General features: G+C 42.3%; 1 protein-coding gene across 4 annotated transcripts in view; it reads left to right on the plus strand.

Moving 5' to 3' along the window:
* LOC119012857 (filamin-A-interacting protein 1) overlaps window positions 1-17,883 on the plus strand; it is a 44,381-nt gene that overhangs the window by 16,425 nt on the left and 10,073 nt on the right. For all 4 annotated transcript variants that reach the window (XM_037087043.1, XM_037087045.1, XM_037087042.1 and 1 more), the window contains 3 exons: window positions 6,949-7,223; window positions 10,988-11,161; window positions 12,362-12,540. In XM_037087043.1, the coding sequence (XP_036942938.1) occupies window positions 6,957-7,223; window positions 10,988-11,161; window positions 12,362-12,540 (620 nt within the window). In that variant the 5' untranslated portion in view covers window positions 6,949-6,956. The remainder of the gene's footprint in view (window positions 1-6,948; window positions 7,224-10,987; window positions 11,162-12,361; window positions 12,541-17,883) is intronic.

The following is a 17,883-nucleotide window of genomic DNA, read 5'->3' on the forward strand; positions in this document are numbered from 1 at the left end:
GCAGGGATTATGCCAGTGGGATTCTCCTGCAGACGAAGATAAGCTGGCATTCACGGTCGAATCCGTAGCATAACTTTCGAAAACGGTTCTAACGAATCATTAATCAGACTTGACAGAAATATTAAGCAGGAGATTAATGACAGGAGTATATTTGTTTTGGCTCCGCTGCGAGGTTGTTCTGCGTCCGCTTGCAGCCCTCGTGCCTCCGAGGACTCTAAAGCCCTCTTGTTGCAGCGCAGATGACTTACTGCATTGCTTTCCCCCTTATGGTGAGTTACAGCGACAGCCCCAGACCTCTTTAAAACCTCCGAGCCGAGCCGATCGTTCCCTTTTATAGTCATTTTTTGAGTCGACATGCCAAAATCATGCTGCACGTGAAAAGCACAGTGTCTCAAGGACTGAGCTGAGCCGGTGATTCTGGCCAGCCGCCAACTTGCAAGACAGGGAGCCCCGCACAGACGCGCTGAAGTCGTCTTGCATTAGACATCGTTATTAATCAGCACGTTTTGGAGCCGAAGCTGACGCGCAAACGCCAAAGCAGTCTGCTGCCTTTACAGTCCCACCTCTGTGAGCATTTCTTTTAATGTGAATTCCTCTGGAAGCAGGAGATGATGCCATCAGATCATGTAAATAGCCCGACTTTAATCCGGCTAATTGTCATACACTCGCAGCTAAATGTCGGCCAGGTTCGCAGATGCCACCTCTGCGTTTAGCCGTGAGATAATGAACAGGGAATGGCAGAAATTAGAGGCTCGTGTTGCTGTCCAGAGATGCTAATGACCTATATTTACCCCATGACGGGGCTCATAATATCATTACAATATGAGCCGAAAACAAACACAACGAAACCTGATCCAGTGGATGTTTTTGTCACGGGGACTGACCGTATGTGACCTCTGTTTACTCGACGGCTGTTGAGGGGTTTTAGGCGAGCGTGATAAACAGTCGGCGGCGGTGTATTTACAACGGGCCGTGCTGCGGAGTGAGTGTGGGAGCTGCAGCTGCGAGGCAAAATGGAGGTCCAGGCATCCGCAGGATTGCTGATGGATCATAAAGTGATAGCCCTGGAGTTTCCCCCTTGTTGGACTCTGGACACAAGTGGAGAGACCCTAAAAATACCCCCCCCTTTTAAAATTTCCCCAAACAAACAGCTGCGTATGCTGCGTAGCATCCAGCTCAGGGCCGAAGGATGGCGGTACATTTCGTGGTGTTTATGTCTCGGACAGTTGAATGGATAATTGACATTTCTCCCTTTACCCGGATGGGCGAGGGGCGCCCGCCATCTTGGTACAGCAACACCACTTGGACAAAACACAAGCAGAAACTGACACAAGGATACGACTGTGCTGCTAACAGTTGTATGTTAACGTAACGTCTGAACCTAACATTTGAATGTTGCAAGGTCATCACGCTAAAGCTAACAACACCATGTGAACATGCTCACAGTTAGCGTGCTGATCCTAACTGAGTCATGAAACAATAGGTTATAACTGTTTCGGTGTTTTGTTATGAAGTGAAGTACATTTTGGCCTGTTAGTGATTTTGGAAACACACGTCTAGGCAAATTTATTGACACTTCATCCATGGACCAAAGTGTTGTGCTGACAAACTGTGCTATTCCCAGAGCAACTCTGCTAACTAGCCTTGTTTTTACACAAATTGAGTTGGAAACATATCTGAGTGTCCTGTGAGGAGTAACAACTAAATAGTAATAGAAGGCCGAACTCTTAAAAACACAGACATTTCATTAGGAATAGTGTTCTACTTCGGAGACACTTGTTGATTCGGGGGGTCAAACCTGTGACCTTCTCATTACTGCATGAGCTCCCCACTCCAACCAGTGAGACACCCCGCTGCCAACATACTGCCTCCTACCACTTATCCACTGTAGGTCTCGTGTGTCGGCCACAGGCCACAGCTGTCTGAGGTTTTATCCAGGCTGAAGCGTAAATCAGAGAGCCCAGTTTAGCCTCATCACGTCTCCGTAAATATCTTTACCCTTGGAGGATGAAAGATGCAATCTACAATTTATTTAGTGGCTTGTATTTTTTTGGTCTACATACATTTGTCCCATAGAAGTTTGACGTGCGGATGGAAACCTCTTCTTTTTTTTTTTCTTTTTTTTTTTTCGAGCAACGTTCATCAGGTTGCCGACGGTCGCCAGGAATCATAATGTAAACAAATCTTTTAAAGCCTCAAAATACATGTACACGTCCAGTTGGTCAGTGCATGCCCTTTTATCAAAAGCTTAGATAGTGAACTACATTATAATCATGGGTCGGCCGTGTCCTTGGACGCGAGGGCATTACACTCTCAAGTCCAAAACCATGGGCATGGGCCCAACTGCTGCTACAAGGGCCTCCACTCTTCTGGTTTAAGATGCTGGAACCTGGTTGCTGGGATTTGCTTCAGCGAGGTCAAACACTGGTGTTGGGTGATAAGATCTGCTGCATGGACAGTTTTAAAGTTCATGGAGTTGAGGTCAGGGGGTGGCACACCAGTCAAGCTCTGTTTACACCAAACTGGGAAACCAGGCTTTTGTTAAGCTGAAACAAGAAAGAGACAAACACTTCAAAGTTCGATCCACACACTTGTCTGAAATATTATTATATATCGTGGCATTAAGCAGTTGCAGATAAAAAAGCACAAGACCAGATACTAACAAGAGACAGTTCAGACTCAAGGTGGAACGCTCCTAAAGCTTAGTTCCACATAAATGCACGGATAATTCATTGTTTTGTCGTTAGCAAAAAAAAATATTGACCTTGAAGTTGAAAAAATAGCCTCATACAAGAAACACTAATGCTAAAATAAAATGCTGGAAAATGTTGGCTACCATGACGGCAGCTAGTGGAACAAGCTACTGCTAATGCGAGTTGTTCAAAAACTTTCTTTTTAGTAAACTCTGTGTACACAAACAATGTTCTCAATGCTTGTGTTCATGTGTAGAGACCCTGGTGATACTACGAGCAAAGTTCCATGTAGTGTCAAGTCTTCTTAGTGTTGAAAATAGAATAAAAATAGCGATTTTGATGCTTTCTCTAATTTGCCCCAAGCACTCCAGTACTTAAAAGTGCCTCTTTCATCGTATTCATGCTTTTATATGAATGTTTGACTCATATACGTTCACAAAAAAAAAAAAGCCATAGTTGCATGTTGGCGAGAGTTTCACTTTAAGTTTTGTGGCTACATCCTGCACAGTTGTGACATTATCACGCTGCCAGAATATGTTCCAAAAGCAGACAGACAGACAAGGTGTGACCATAACTGCAGCAACAAGATGATGATGATAAGCCAGTCAAAATCTTCATATTAAAAGTTTGACATTAGGTAAAAACTGTCCATACACTTTGACTGTGATCAAGCATCAATGGCGTACACACAGAGTCCAGCTCTCCTCGTCTTCCTAGAGTCCTGCACCGTGTCTGATCTGAAAACAAACAGCAATCGAGTGCAGCGGCTTGATCTGGGATGCTGTGGTGGAAACAGATCTTTTTAAAGGTTTGGGCACAACAATCTCTAATTTCCTGCGGTTTTGGCCAGCTGATCCCATTTGACCATTTCATTTCCCTGCAACCCGACACCAGCCTCAAATCCAAGCTGGATCAGTGTTGCTTTGAGATAACAAAACATTAAAGGAACTGTTGGTTTTCTCAAGTACCTCCATTTCCGAGACGTCATGTAGGTCTTCGGGTGTGTTTGCACCAGCCGAGTGGCCTGTTAGTGATGTCCAAACCCTCAAAGTGGGATCTATCATCAGTACTTGACTGTTCTCCTTCATCACGGCGTAACGCTGATAAGGTCACTCTGTGAAATGACTCAGAGCTCCTCTCTTGTGAAGGTAAACTGTTTACACAGATCCGTTTGCGTTTCTGGAACTCAGTGCGACATCGCGTTGGCATGTGGAGACCTGGTTCAAATGAAACCTGTAAATAACACTTTACTGTAACACTCTGCAACCTGGGAGAAAGCGTCTACACAAACCTGTAAACAAATTGTCTCTATTTACAGACTGTTTACTCTCTTTCTGACTTGCAGACAGGAAGGTGGCCTTTAAAGGATCATTTACATCTTAATTGTGTCATTTCAAAAACTGTCTCTCAGACTAAAAAGAAAACATTTATTAAACATGACATTTAATCTTCTGGACAGAAGCTCAAGTACTCAGGATATTTCCTAAGGTAAAGGATCTGAATACTTCCTCTGTCACCGCTGTGTGTTTCTACATCAGTGTAAAATTTATTTGTCATAACAAGTTGGTGCAACCTTACTTAACCTTACTTAATGAGATATGTTCACATTTTTACGTATTGCAAACTTACTATAACATTATATCAAAGAATGTCTTCATGGTTTGTGTTATAACTTGGCGACATAATATCTTGTTATCATGCGAAGATAGTTAAAATGTTAACATAGAGTTGTGTTATATATGAAATTTGAAATGTTTCATGTTATAACGTGATAACTTATAACATAAATTGTTTAACATTTTAACTAGATATCTTTACATTGTAACCAGTTATCATCTTGTTACGGTAAATTATTATTATACTATTACTTTATAATGTATTTTAACGTAACTTTAATTGTTATAATGTAAAATCTTTCACATTGTAACCTGAAGAGTTTCATGTTATAACCTGATAACTTTAATTTTTTTAAAAACATATTCTAACATAACATGATATCTTGTCATATTGTGAATTTTTTTTATATCATAACATTAAATTATCATAACAGGTAATGCTTCGTTCAATAATGCAGTTAAAGCATAAAACTTTTCATGTTATAACCTGAAATGTTTAAGATAGATAGATAAATAGATAAATAAATAGATACTTCGGTAAATTTAAGATCTGATATCTTGTTAAAATGTAAAGTTATGTTCTTATATTGTTAAATGTTTTATGGCAAAACATTAAGTTATAATATTAACAATATAATATTGTTATATCAGATGTTGTTATTATTAAGTTTGTATTTCGTAACAACGTTAAAGCAACTTGCTTATTAATGAACCTTTCACATGATAATTTAATAGTGATCCATTTTTCTTTTTTTGCCTTGGCAACAATAAGCATCTGTGTGTATCTGAGTGTATTAGCCAGTATAAAAGCTCCTGGGCAGCTCAGACTCCAGACCCTCGTCTAGACCCTCTCAGAGCCCAAACCTCCAGCTGCTGTTCCAGGCTTGTCTTGGCTTTAGCGTCGCCCACCAGTTCTCCCAGTGGCTCTTCCAGTTCACCGATCCCACCGTCAGAGAGTAGACCGTCCTGTGATTTTGACACGTGGCAGATTTTGGCATCTCCCCTGAAACAACTATTAATAACAGGCAGCAGGAGCGTGGTTGCTACCACTTCACTGCCAGGATTCTCTGTGGCTGAGTCACGGCCTGCTTTCATCCAGACCTGCAGCCCCGGCGAACTTTGGCCTCATTCAGATCCAGTAGCCCAGAACCTGTTCCTTTGTCCGGAACCCGCGACCCCCACACACCCCCACCCCCCCCCCCCCCCACACCCACACACACACACACACACACACACACACACACACACACACACACACATACACACACACCTCCATCCCATATCAGCCTGCCCAGCTGTCGATTTCATCATCGTTTGTTTGTGTTCCAAGGCATCTACAAATTCAATTAAGCTGAAGTATGAAGTAGTGACAACTGTCTGACTGACTTTGTGTCAGTCAGTGTGTTGACTTGTACTGAGTACATTTTCATTTTCACACTGACTGGAAGCACATCATCAAACAATGCCCAATGATATGATGCTAGTCTTCCTGTTGCACCACTAGCATTTCCACTGCACAATATGTTGGAGCCAAATATTGTTCCATTTACTCCACAACATACATTTTCAAGCATTTTTTGGTTACCTTGATGGTTATTTAAAAATATAAATCAACTAGTACATTCTATATATTATTACACATTAGGCTAAGTTACTCAGCAGTATATTAAAGTATAGAATTTAACTCCACTTCACTGAGGAGTTACTGCCGTTACTGAAGTAAAAGATCTGAAAACCTCTTCCAGCAGTTACTTGTGAAAGACTGTGGTTCCGACAGCTGATAAAAAGTAAATTATAGGTCTGTAACAGGACAAAATCTCCAGTCCAGTCTATTGGACTGGGCTTAAAGGTTTGAACAAAGCACATTTAATTGGAGCTTAACACCCAAGAATCTGCTTCATCGTGATCGTGGGAATGTTTTATGAGCGAACAAGTCACCAGCTCATCAGACTCTTGATTCTCTTTACTATGGGTGCACAAACAGCACAACCATGCCCAGACAGCAAAACAAACAGAACTCTCGTGTGAAATAACCCCCCGACTTTGGTGGTAGATTTTGTGAACCCGGCCTTTAAGGTAAGCCTCGGCCTTATTGAATCATGCTGGTGCCTTTGTGCGTTTCACCTCCGCAGCACTTCTCTGTTTTACATAACCACAGCTGCATGTTCCAGATTCGGGCTATTATTTCTTTAGATTTCCCTTCCAGGAATCTCTTGGTACAGCATAATTTGACGAAAAACATCTTGCAGAACTCTGATAGGTAAGAAAGGTAATCCATCATGTCTAACGTTTCACCGGCTTCATTTTCTCGTCAAGGTCCCGCTGTCATCACTCGCGCTTGCGTGGCAGGCTTTAGGAACAGTCAGAATATGAGGCTGAGCTGCCGAAAAGTATTGGAAAATCAAGCGTATAGGAGAAAATGATAAGAAGATATGGACGCTGTGGGAAGGATACTGAATAATTTGGTTGTTTCCTACGTTAAGAATGTGGCTCAGGAGCGCTCAAAACTCTCCACCAGTGAGTTTCCTGATATAATCTCAAACCAGTGGCTGGCCGGGGTGGAGGAAAATAGTCTGACTTGTGTTTTTCTAGGAAAACTGTTCAATTCTTTGGCATCCGTTTTGTGTCCACACACGCAGGTGAAAAAATGCGATCCAGGAGCTGCACCGTGGAGGGTCCAGATGACGGACACATCCAGCCCACCAAAGGCTTCATCAAGCAGGAGGAGGGGAACACGCCGGAGCTCACCAAGAGGAAGATGAAGGTCCAGCGAGAAGACAGAGACGGAAGGACGGCGGTGTCCGGATCAGCCAAGAAGCCTCAGAAACCAGCAGAGGGCAGGAAGACGCAGCTGCCCGATCTGTCCAAGAAGGACCTGTTCCACCTGCTGGGAGTCATGGAGGGAGAAGTTCAGGTACAGACCGGAGTTCACTTCACAGGAATATCAACCGCACCTATGTTCAGACACAGTTAAGAGATTAGCTGCTGAACAACATAGAGAATTTAGAGGCTAAAGAGTCAGACATTCTTCTCCAGCCTAGTCACCCTATAAATAAACTGTTTGCCATTGCACATTTCTGCAAACCACTTAGATTTATAAAATGTGTACACTTCATATGCATCATATTATCATTTCTTCGAAATGTGTCATGAATCGGGGACCAAGCCAAACAACTGGGTATTTTTAATGAGCCGTCGGGACACTTTCGAGCCATGAGACAGAACCAGGTATTTTAAACCAAAACGTGATGTTTTCCTAACCCTAACCAAGTGTTTATTTGTGTGTCTAATCCTAACTAGACCATAAACACAAACGTTGCAACATATCCATGGTTTGCAGAAATGTTTGTTGCCGACATTTATTCTGGCGATTGAGTTGTTTTTCTCCGGTTTTGGTGGAGAAACCTCAAAAAGTTATGAGCTGATCACGTTACGTTCGTCATAACACACACATGACAAAGGGTCGCATAATGGAACAAACATTTGTAAACTCCTTCATGCTACAAAATAGAACATTTATACAATTATTTAAAGAGATAAATACATAAACACGCAGGTCATCTTCTGAATCTGCGTCAGGGTGAATGTGAACAGCAGGAGCAAGATGGTGATGACAATGCGGTCGCCATCTTTCCATTTAAAGGTTTATACATCCGGGAAACTCTGTCCATCAACTTTGACGGTAAGGCAGGAGTCTTAACTCGCCGACGGCCAGAGATGAGTTTCTAAAACTTAAAGAGAGAATTACCAGAGGCTGGCAGGGTAAATGCTGACTCACTAGAACCTGATCGATAACTCAATAAACAGCTTCAGCAGCTTGGTTACCATGACAGCTGACGATGAAGGGAAATGTTATTGTCTTTACCAAATAAATCCGGGCAGTCATCTTTCTCTTTCACCTTAAAGCGGCGTGACCATGTCAGAGCGCCTGCAGCGCATAAAAATCTAAAAAAACAACAGAGGAGTTTGTCATGACTTTGCAGAGACATACTTTCTCACATTGAGCGTGTGATGGATTTCGATAATAACCTTTGCCGGTGAGGAAACAGCCCACCGGCTGCTGCTGGGTTCCAGGCTGATAATGATTTTCAAATGGAGGCACATTTATAAAGCCCTCTCCTGAGAGGCAGGATGCTGCTGCCTCACCCTCTGTTTCCATCTGTTTCCATCTGCTGGGGCGTGTGAAATATTTTCCAGCAGCGACGGGACAGACAAACACTTAACATGGAGGGACATTTCACACAGGAAGAGATGCTTCTGTTTGTCCTGCTTTATTTCAGCCGGTGACTTTCAAATACATCAAATGTTGAGGACGTTTTTTTTTGTTTTTTTTTCTCTTATTGCCAACAAATCCAACAAGACGACTCACAGTGAATGATCTGCTAACAAGTACTGAGCTCCATTGTCGTCCAACAGCGAATTAAAAAAAAATAAAAAAGATTAAATCCAACTTATGTTGACTCAGTCCCGCACTCACTGTCCTGCTGCCACAAATGCTCACTTACAGCGCCATGTCTGGATTCATCCGCTGCTGAAAGTAGTCCCCAGCAAATACACTTCTTCCTCCTCGTTTGTTCGAGAAGAGCTACAGAGAATTTTCTGAGCCTTGTAAAAAAAAATTAAAACCTAATATTTCTGAGTTGTTTTTAAAGATTTACCTAAGGAGCCAATGGGCCTGGAGCTGAGAGACACAGACAGGAAATCAGAATAAATTGAGAGATGGGCCAAGCTATTTCCTGTTTTATTTTGTAGGTTCCCTGTGCTCCTCCACAGCCTGATTTTCCCTCGGCCTCATCAGCCATTTGTCATGTTTTTCCCTCCTTATCAGCTCCTTCCCTGTCCTCTCGTCTCCTCCATTCTCCTCATTCTCACCTGTGTTTCTCCACCCGTCCCCACCTGCACTTCATCCCTCGTTACTATACAATGAATGAAATCAATGTCTTTATCTTGAATAAGAGTTTATCCTCGGATCCGCCCGCCTGCATCTGGGTCCATCTTTCCCACTCTCAGTGTTACAAACACAGTGATTGCTTTGTTATTTTCATGAGATTTCGTGACAAAAAAAAAAAAAAACTGTGTTGTGCATTAGATCACGTATATAGACTGTGCATAAAAAACATATTTTCTCAGATGCCTGTAGATTAGGGTTAAGATTTCGTTTTGCTGATGTTTGGTGCCTCTGTGCAGGAATGTGTGTCACAGCCCTGTTGTGTGAGAGGAGACACAGTTCAGAGTAGAAGGAGGGAAACAGCTCCCTCTGCTGGTGCCACCCTGCCTGCCACACTCAGTCATGTGATGTCGGCGATGAGGTGATGAGTTGATATCATGGATGCACATGGGAATAACATCACATTCCTTCAGTCAGCTGATGTCTGAGCAACACTGTGAAAATACAATACTATACAAAGAACTCAAAATACTGTCAGGTAAAACACTTATGTTCTTCTTGTGACCAGAATTTTAAAATATCTAAATTTGAGGACTGGCAGCTGCTGACCTTTACTTATTTGTGTTCATGCTTTTCCTAAACAAATAAATCATAGTGATTACATTTACAGGACAGGCATACAGTATTTCTTCTTGATCTTGAGTTACATTTTTATTCATATTTTTTATTTCAATGGATTTTGCTTTTTGTGCTGGTATCATTTTTTGTATAGATTATATGTTACCAAATGATTCTATTATTGCTATTTTTAACCTCTTGGTTTGTGTGTGTGTTTTTTAAAAAAAAAAGCACTAAAAAGCACTGTTTGTTGTTGTTATTGTTGTTGTTGTTATTCTTCTTCTTCTTCTACATCATCTTGTTCTTTTTCTTCATCCACATCATCATCAACAACTTCCTCTTTTTCATCTGTATCTTGATCTTCATTATTGTCGTCATCTTCTTCTTTTTCTTCTCCTCCCTCTTCATTCTCATCATCATCATCAACAACATCTTCTTCTTCATCTCTATCTTAATCTTCATTTTCATCATCATCTTCTTCTTCTTTTTCTCCCTCTTCATCATCATCATCATCACATCTTCTTCTTCATCTCTATCTTAATCTTCATTATCATCATCATCATCTTCTTCTTCTTCTTCTTCTCCTCCTCCCTCTTCATCATCATCATCATCATCATCATCATCATCAATCATCAACATCTTCTTCTTCATCTCTATCTTAATCTTCATTATCGTCATCATCATCATCTTCTTCTTCTTCTTCTCCCTCTTCTTCTTCTTCATCTTCATCATCAACATCTTCTTCTTCCTTTTAGTCATCATCATCATCACCATCATCATCATTAACATCTTCATCATCATAGTTATTATCTTCTTCCTCTTCTTCTTCATATACCATCAATGGACAAACAACTATCAATATTATCAAAAGCCTCTTTTGGTTTTGTTTTTAAGAAAGAACCTGGGCCAAACTAGACCATGGTAATACATCAATGATAATAAATATGTAGAATATGTGATAAAGAGTTAAATAACACTAGTTAAGAAAAAATGTTTTCTTTGGCCAGGTCTCCCTTGTATTTCAGTTTTTGAGGTGATTTCATCAAAGGCTCACTCAGTCACTGTATTCATCCATAAAAACATCCTCATCAGCAAGATAACAACGTGGCATTAATGTTCCCCAGTTAAGGATGTATATACACGGCATCTAACCCTCTGTCGTGTCTCCTCAGGCCAGAGAGGACATCATCAGCCTGCTGAAGTCGGACAAAACCAGACCGGAGACTCTTGAGGCTCACTACGGCTCTTCCGTCCCCATCAAACCCCTGCAGGCCCTGCAGAGAGACACTCTGTTCACCGTTAACAACAAAAGCACAGAAGACGTGTACGAGAAACCCATGGCCGAGGTGAGACCAGAGGAGTATACAGCAGGGTGTCAGCTGGGATTATTGACTGAAAGACTCAGTGGGGAGTCAAACAAAGAATAATATCGTTTACCCTTAGAACCATATTTTCAGATATTTTGGTCAAGCTGGAGCTCATTTAACAAATGTATGTGTGGTCGTTTAATATATGCTGATGTATGAAACATGCTGCATCAGTGGCTTTTTTTGTATTTTAAATGTATAAAAGTAACTAGTAACTAAAGATGTCAGATAAATATAATACAGTGAAAAGGACAACATTTGCTCTGAGATGTAGTAGGAGAATAGAGGCAGGAAGTGGCATAACAACGGAAATACTCATGTGAGGGACGAGTACTTCAAATTAAAGTAACAAATGTTGTTTTAACACTAGTAGAAAAATGGTGCATCTGAAAAGTAACAGAAGCAGTCTAAAGGTTTTTAACCGTACAATGTAAAGTATCGAGGACATTAAGTACAAAAAATCAACAGAAATAAACAGAGTTCTCAAAGAGTAAAATAATATGCCATTAAATGTGATGAAAATAATATACAAATAATCATAAATAATATTGAAATATTGTCAAAATAAAAAAAAAAAACAACTTAAAACTTCAAAATGAATTGAGGCATTCTTTAATTTGTGGAATGTGACAAAACATTTATATCCAAATAAATACATTTAAATCAATGTATAACATTCTAAATTAAATGGAAAATTAAAGGGGAGATAATTCCATATTAATTCATTTATTCTTTAGTTATTTTCTAATGAATGACCTCATTGTCTTCTTCTTCTTCTTCTTCTTCTTCTTCTTCGACTAATTAGGATTAGTGTTTATATACTTTACCGGTTAAATTCACTGTACATATACTGTACAAAAAAGTAAATGAATAGTGAAATAAATAAAAAACATGTTCAAACTGATTTAAGAGTTCAGAGAGCAGTTAATGTAAGTGAGGAGTGAGGGGCCTAGAATCATGTCTTTTGTTGTGGTTTCTTGTTGAAAATATGATTATCTATGCTCAGTGAGGTCTGCAGGCGGTGGACAGTGTGGACAAAGCTCATAATTGTGTGGAGAGAGTCTCTCCGCTCATTGTTACCCCACAACATCACCCTGAGCGTGGCTAATGGCCCGGCAGATGTGGTGTCAAGAGTGTGAGTGTGTTGCCGATAATGAGTGTTGACGCGTTTCCCGTCAGTTGGACCGTCTGGAGGACAAACAGAAGGAGACGTACCGACGGATGCTGGAGCAGCTGCTGCTGGCCGAGAAATGTCACCGCCGCACCGTCATGGAGCTGGACAACGAGAAACGCAAGCACACCGACTTCATGAACAAGAGCGACGACTTCACCAACCTGCTGGAGCAGGAGAGGGAGAGGTGAGGCCACAGTCTGTGTGTGTGTGTGTGTGTGTGTTAGAGTGTGTTTCCATGTTTGCTTTGTTACCAGTCATGGGTCTCATCATTCTGGGTTTGATCATGTTGAGCATCAGGACTGGACGTCATCTGAAACTTTCCAGTTGTCGTTTCAAAACTTCATTGACACTTTTTTATTTAACAAAATAAGTTCCGAAAAGTTCAAAAGTGAGGCGGAAAAGATTGTGTATCTTTATTACTATCACGAAAAAAATCCACAGTGGGAAAAAAAAATCGCCACGGTAAATGTTGCCAATCTGATGATGAATCTGAATGTGTTGGAACTTTACGTTTCTTTGGGGTCAGTTTTCAGTTTTGTGGTGTGACAATGCCGTGCTTATGCTCTCGTTAGGTTTAGGCACAAAAAACACTTGATCAGGGTTAGGAAGACATCATGTTTTGTCCTGAAATACCTCCCTCTGTCGCCACAAACACATAAATATCTCAGTATCTCATTAAAAATATCCAGTGGTTTCATGCTTGCACACTTTGAGCAGCGGCCTCTGGCTTGGCAACTGTTTGGTCGCCATCAACCCGTCCTGTCATGAAAGTCAGCCCACATACATTAAATCTGAAGATAATATGACACATATTGTAGAGCTGTTGATGTGCTATGTATGTGTATAAAATGTACAAATTAATCTTGTACGCGGTTTGCGGAAAAATCATCCGTTTCTACACTATATTACCAAAAGTATTCGCTCACCTGCCTTTACTCATTCTATGAACTGAAGTGCCATCCCATTCCTAACTCATAGAATTCAATATGATGTCGGTCCACCTTTTGCAGCTATTACAGCTTCAACTCTTCTGGGAAGACTGTCCACAAGGTTGAGGAGAGTGTTTATAGGAATTTTTGACCATTCTTCCAAAAGCGCATTGGTGAGGTCACACACTGATGTTGGTCGAGAAGGCCTGGCTCTCAGTCTCCGCTCTAATTCATCCCAAAGGTGTTCTATCGGGTTCAGGTCAGGACTCTGTGCAGGCCAGTCAAGTTCATCCACACCAGACTCTGTCATCCACGTCTTTATGGACCTTGCTTTGTGCACTGGTGCACAGTCATGTTGGAAGAGGAAGGGGCCTGCTCCAAACTGTTCCCACAAGGTTGGGAGCATGGAATTGTCCAAAATGTTTTGGTATCCTGAAGCATTCAATGTTCCTTTCACTGGAACTAAGGGGCCAAGCCCAGCTCCTGAAAAACAACCCCATACCATAATTCCTCCTCCACCAAATTTCACAGTTGGCACAATGCAATCTGAAATGTACCGTTCTCCTGGCAACCTCCAAACCCAGACTCGTCCATCAGATTGCCAGATGGAAAAGCGTGATTCATCACTCCAGAGAACGCGTCTCCACTGCTCTAGAGGCCAGTGACGGCGTGCTTTACACCATTGCATCCGACGCCTTGCATTGCACTTGGTGATGTGTGGCTTGGCTGCAGCTGCTCGGCCATGGAAACCCATTCCATGAAGCTCTCTGCGTACTGTACTTGGGCTAATCTGAAGGTCACATGAAGTTTGTAGCTCTCTAGCAATTGACTGTGCAGAAAGTCGGCGACCTCTTTGCACTATGCGCTTCAGCATCCGCTGACCCCTCTCCGTCACTTTACGTGGCCTACCACTTCGTGGCTGAGTTGCTGTTGTTCCCAAACGCTTCCATTTTGTTATAATAGAGCTGACAGTTGACTGTGGAATATTTAGGAGCGAGGAAATTTCACGACTGGATTTGTTGCACAAGTGGCATCCTATGACAGTTCCACGCTGGAATTCACTGAGCTCCTGAGAGCGGCCCATTCTTTCACAAATGTCTTGTTTCACAGTCTGCATGCCTGAGTGCTTGAATTTATACACCTGGGGCCAGGCCAAGTGATTAGAACACCTGATTCTGATCATTTGAATGGGTGAGCGAATACTTTTGGTAATATAGTGTATATCAACAATGATGCGTTGTGTATGGCTGATTACCACGTGAATCTGCAGCTTCCCTCAAATCCACAGAGCAATTTAGCATTTACTTTTAACTCCTAGTTTCGGTTTCGCAACTTCACATGTTTCTTTTCAGTCTTTTCGCTGTCCTCATTCCCAGCAGCCGGGCGCAGTGAGAGACTCGCTGGTGAACATAAGGGAGCAGTTAGCAGCTAAAGAGCGAGACGTTTGTCTGAGGAGCTGGTGGAGACCGAAAACAGAGCTAAAAGGAGAATGACCATTGGATTCGATTGCTTACGTCGCTCTGTATTGGCTTGTTAAGAGTTTTACGTGTAAAAAGCTAGCTGTTTGCGAACAATATCAACGTTTTAAAGTGATAATGAGATCATGAATTTACAGGTTGTTTCAGTAGCCAGCAAAGTGAAAGAGAGAATGTGATGAACGGATTAATAAACATCAAAACTAACTGGTGTGATGCATCTACAGCAGAGGTGGACGCAAGATGCCAATCTGAACCCGGTGGAGGCGAGTTAGTACAGATCTGCTGACATCACACACACACACACACACACACACACTGCTGCCATGAAAACACCGCTGTTGCCATCTCCCACCGTGTGTGATGAACGTGAGGCTCAAATTCTTGGACTGTTGTTAAGAAACCCTCATGCGTTTGCCCAAAAAATTCATTGTCCCCGTAAAAACCATCAGTCGACGTGTGTTTGTTTTCGCGCGGTCGAACGCTCAGATAAGACCCGGAGCGCGGAGGTTTCGGATGAAGGTAAAGGGTGATGAATCGTGTCGTATCGGACCATCGAGCACGCAAAGCACAATGCGCCGCCGCCGCTTAAGTCAAACCCTGCAGGTTTCGGAGCCGCGGGGAGCATTTGAATTGCTTTAGTTCGCAGACAAAATTATACAGTCCTTGTGAAAATTGTGTGCAGTCGTGAAGAAGGGATGGAGATCTCCTTAGTCAGGAATTGACAACACACAGTGGTTTTGAGGTATTTAACAGTCAGGATCTAGGCCTCTGAAAGACAAATTCTGGATCTGGGCCTAAAAGTAAAGAATCAATATATTTTTTATTATGTGAATGTACGTTACATGATACGTGTTAGTTTTGTATACTTCAATTGAACCAAAAACATCATATATATAACAGAAAAAAAAAACATTTTACCTCAAGAGTTGTCATGGTCCTGTCATTTTAGTTTCACCGAATGTGTGTTTGATATTTTCTGGGTTTTGTGGTGTCTTCTCTTCAGTTGCCGTTATCCTGCTGATCTGTTTCCCTGATGCTCCTCCATGTTTGTTCCTGGCATTCGCTGTGGTCTTTACAGAACCTCGTCTGTTGTATCTCCTCCCTGCTGTCTCGAGCATTCAGGTCCACCCTCCCTGCTCCAGCGAGACGCGATTAGTACTTTCGTTTGTGCGTATTTGACGGATAATTCTTGTGCACTTTAGATTTATTTTGAATGCCGGACTTTTGCTTGTCGTGGAGTAGATTCACAGGGATTTTTGGTATTTGTACTTCAGTGTATAAATACTTTTTTCACTACTGTTGACTTGGTGGAATTTGCAGGTCACGAGAGGTCTCATCGCTAATAAAACTGTTTTAATGTTGGGTTCTTGGCAGATTATTCAGTTTGGAGAGGTTGTCTATTCAGCTTTAGGGTCAAGTTAGAGTCTGTGGAGATGTTTGTTGGGAGTCCACATCCAGCTCCTCCCGTCTTTGTTGTGGTCTGACCCTGCTCTGATAACACATTCCTGTCAGCTGCAGTCAGCGTGCAGATTCACTGCAGGTGATAGCACGAGCGAATGAGTCGACCCTGAACACACACACACACACACACACACACACACACACACACACACACACACACAAACACACACACACACACAGGGTGATGTCACTCCCAGCCCTGATCCCGCTGCACGATTAGACGCTCTCTTTGCATCAACAGCCGTCACGTACGAATACGCCAGGGCGATGACTGCTTTCAGTAACTCAGAGCCCTGCTGCACCTCAGGATCCTACTCCGTTGCAATTTGTTCCATTCAGAATGTTTCCTCTGAAATTACGCCTCTCCCTGAACGCATTTCCGGCTTCAATTAGCAGCATTTAAACTTCGCTTTCGGGTTGCACGAGGACACACAACAGTATCCTCGGCTCAAGTTTGGGAGCTTTTTCATCGGGGACGGTGACTTTCTAAGAGCTTGATCCTTAGTCTGGCAAGGGGTTTGTGTGGTTTCGAGAAGCTACGATTTTTACCCAGTAAACCATGTCTGTCTTCGGAAAAATGTAGGTTTGTTTCTCTGTAATTTCACGGCGGTGGATCATTCTGATTCATGTTAAAATGCAGCCTGGGAAAAAAATCCTGTTTTTAAACCGCTCCCCCCCCCGACAACAAACGTGCCTTCGCGGTGTCAAAGCGTTCTCGTTGACTCGCCTGTTCAGAATGTTAATAAGGATGCTAATTATTGCGACTATAATTAGCTGCAGATCAGCATCTCCTGCTCTCGTGTTTGTGTTGTTTTTTTCGCTGTGGGTTCAGCCTGGCTCGGTTTTATGAGTGTTTGGGGCTCTCTTCTCCCTCTCTGACAGGCTTCTGTCAGCGCCGGGGCTATGAATAGACCCGAGCACAGAGAGGCTTTCTGCGCAGCCATCATCCGCCAGCGAGGTTATAATGACATACGCCGGGCGCGCTGAGAGCGAGGGGGAGCGATATCAGCTGCATGTCGGAGGAAAGAGCCAGGATTAACATAGATTTAACACTTAAGACACCACTCATTGGTGTAAAAAAAAAAAAAAAAGTTCTCATGCCCAACTTCGTCATCAGTTGAAGCCCTGTGTTGTCACCAACACCTCTAGCGTCACTTTTGCACGTGCTTGGCGGTCAGGTTAGCAGGAATAAGGAAGCAACACCTGGTTTACGCTTTCAAAATCTTCAAAACTTGCCGAGTAGTATTTCGCATATTCATTTTAGACTGTTGATGGTGTGAAACAGTCGCAGTTTGATTCGGTTTAGCCACCAAAACTACATTTAAAGCTCATGGCTTACGGAGATGAAATAAGTGCATTTTGTTACGGAACTGACATTTTGGTTTCTCTCCTGGGTGAAATCCTGGTGTAAAGGTCCTATTTGTAAAGAAAATTTGTAAGTTTTGAGTTACATTCCACTCGCCCCATTTTGGGATTGTGAGACGGGTCAACCGCCATTCTGATGCATGTCTGACAAGTTGGGAGTGAGACTCAAAAATACGTTTTTCTTAAAAATAGCTCCTTTAAAGACAGGAGGGCTTAAACTGCGATAAGATAGCCTTGGTAGGGAGAAAGTCACAGGTCATAGCTGATAAAACTGCAGCTAAATGAGATCTTGTG

Source organism: Acanthopagrus latus, chromosome 22 (genome assembly GCF_904848185.1).
Source record: "Acanthopagrus latus isolate v.2019 chromosome 22, fAcaLat1.1, whole genome shotgun sequence".
NCBI classification, from domain to species: Eukaryota; Metazoa; Chordata; class Actinopteri; order Spariformes; family Sparidae; genus Acanthopagrus; species Acanthopagrus latus.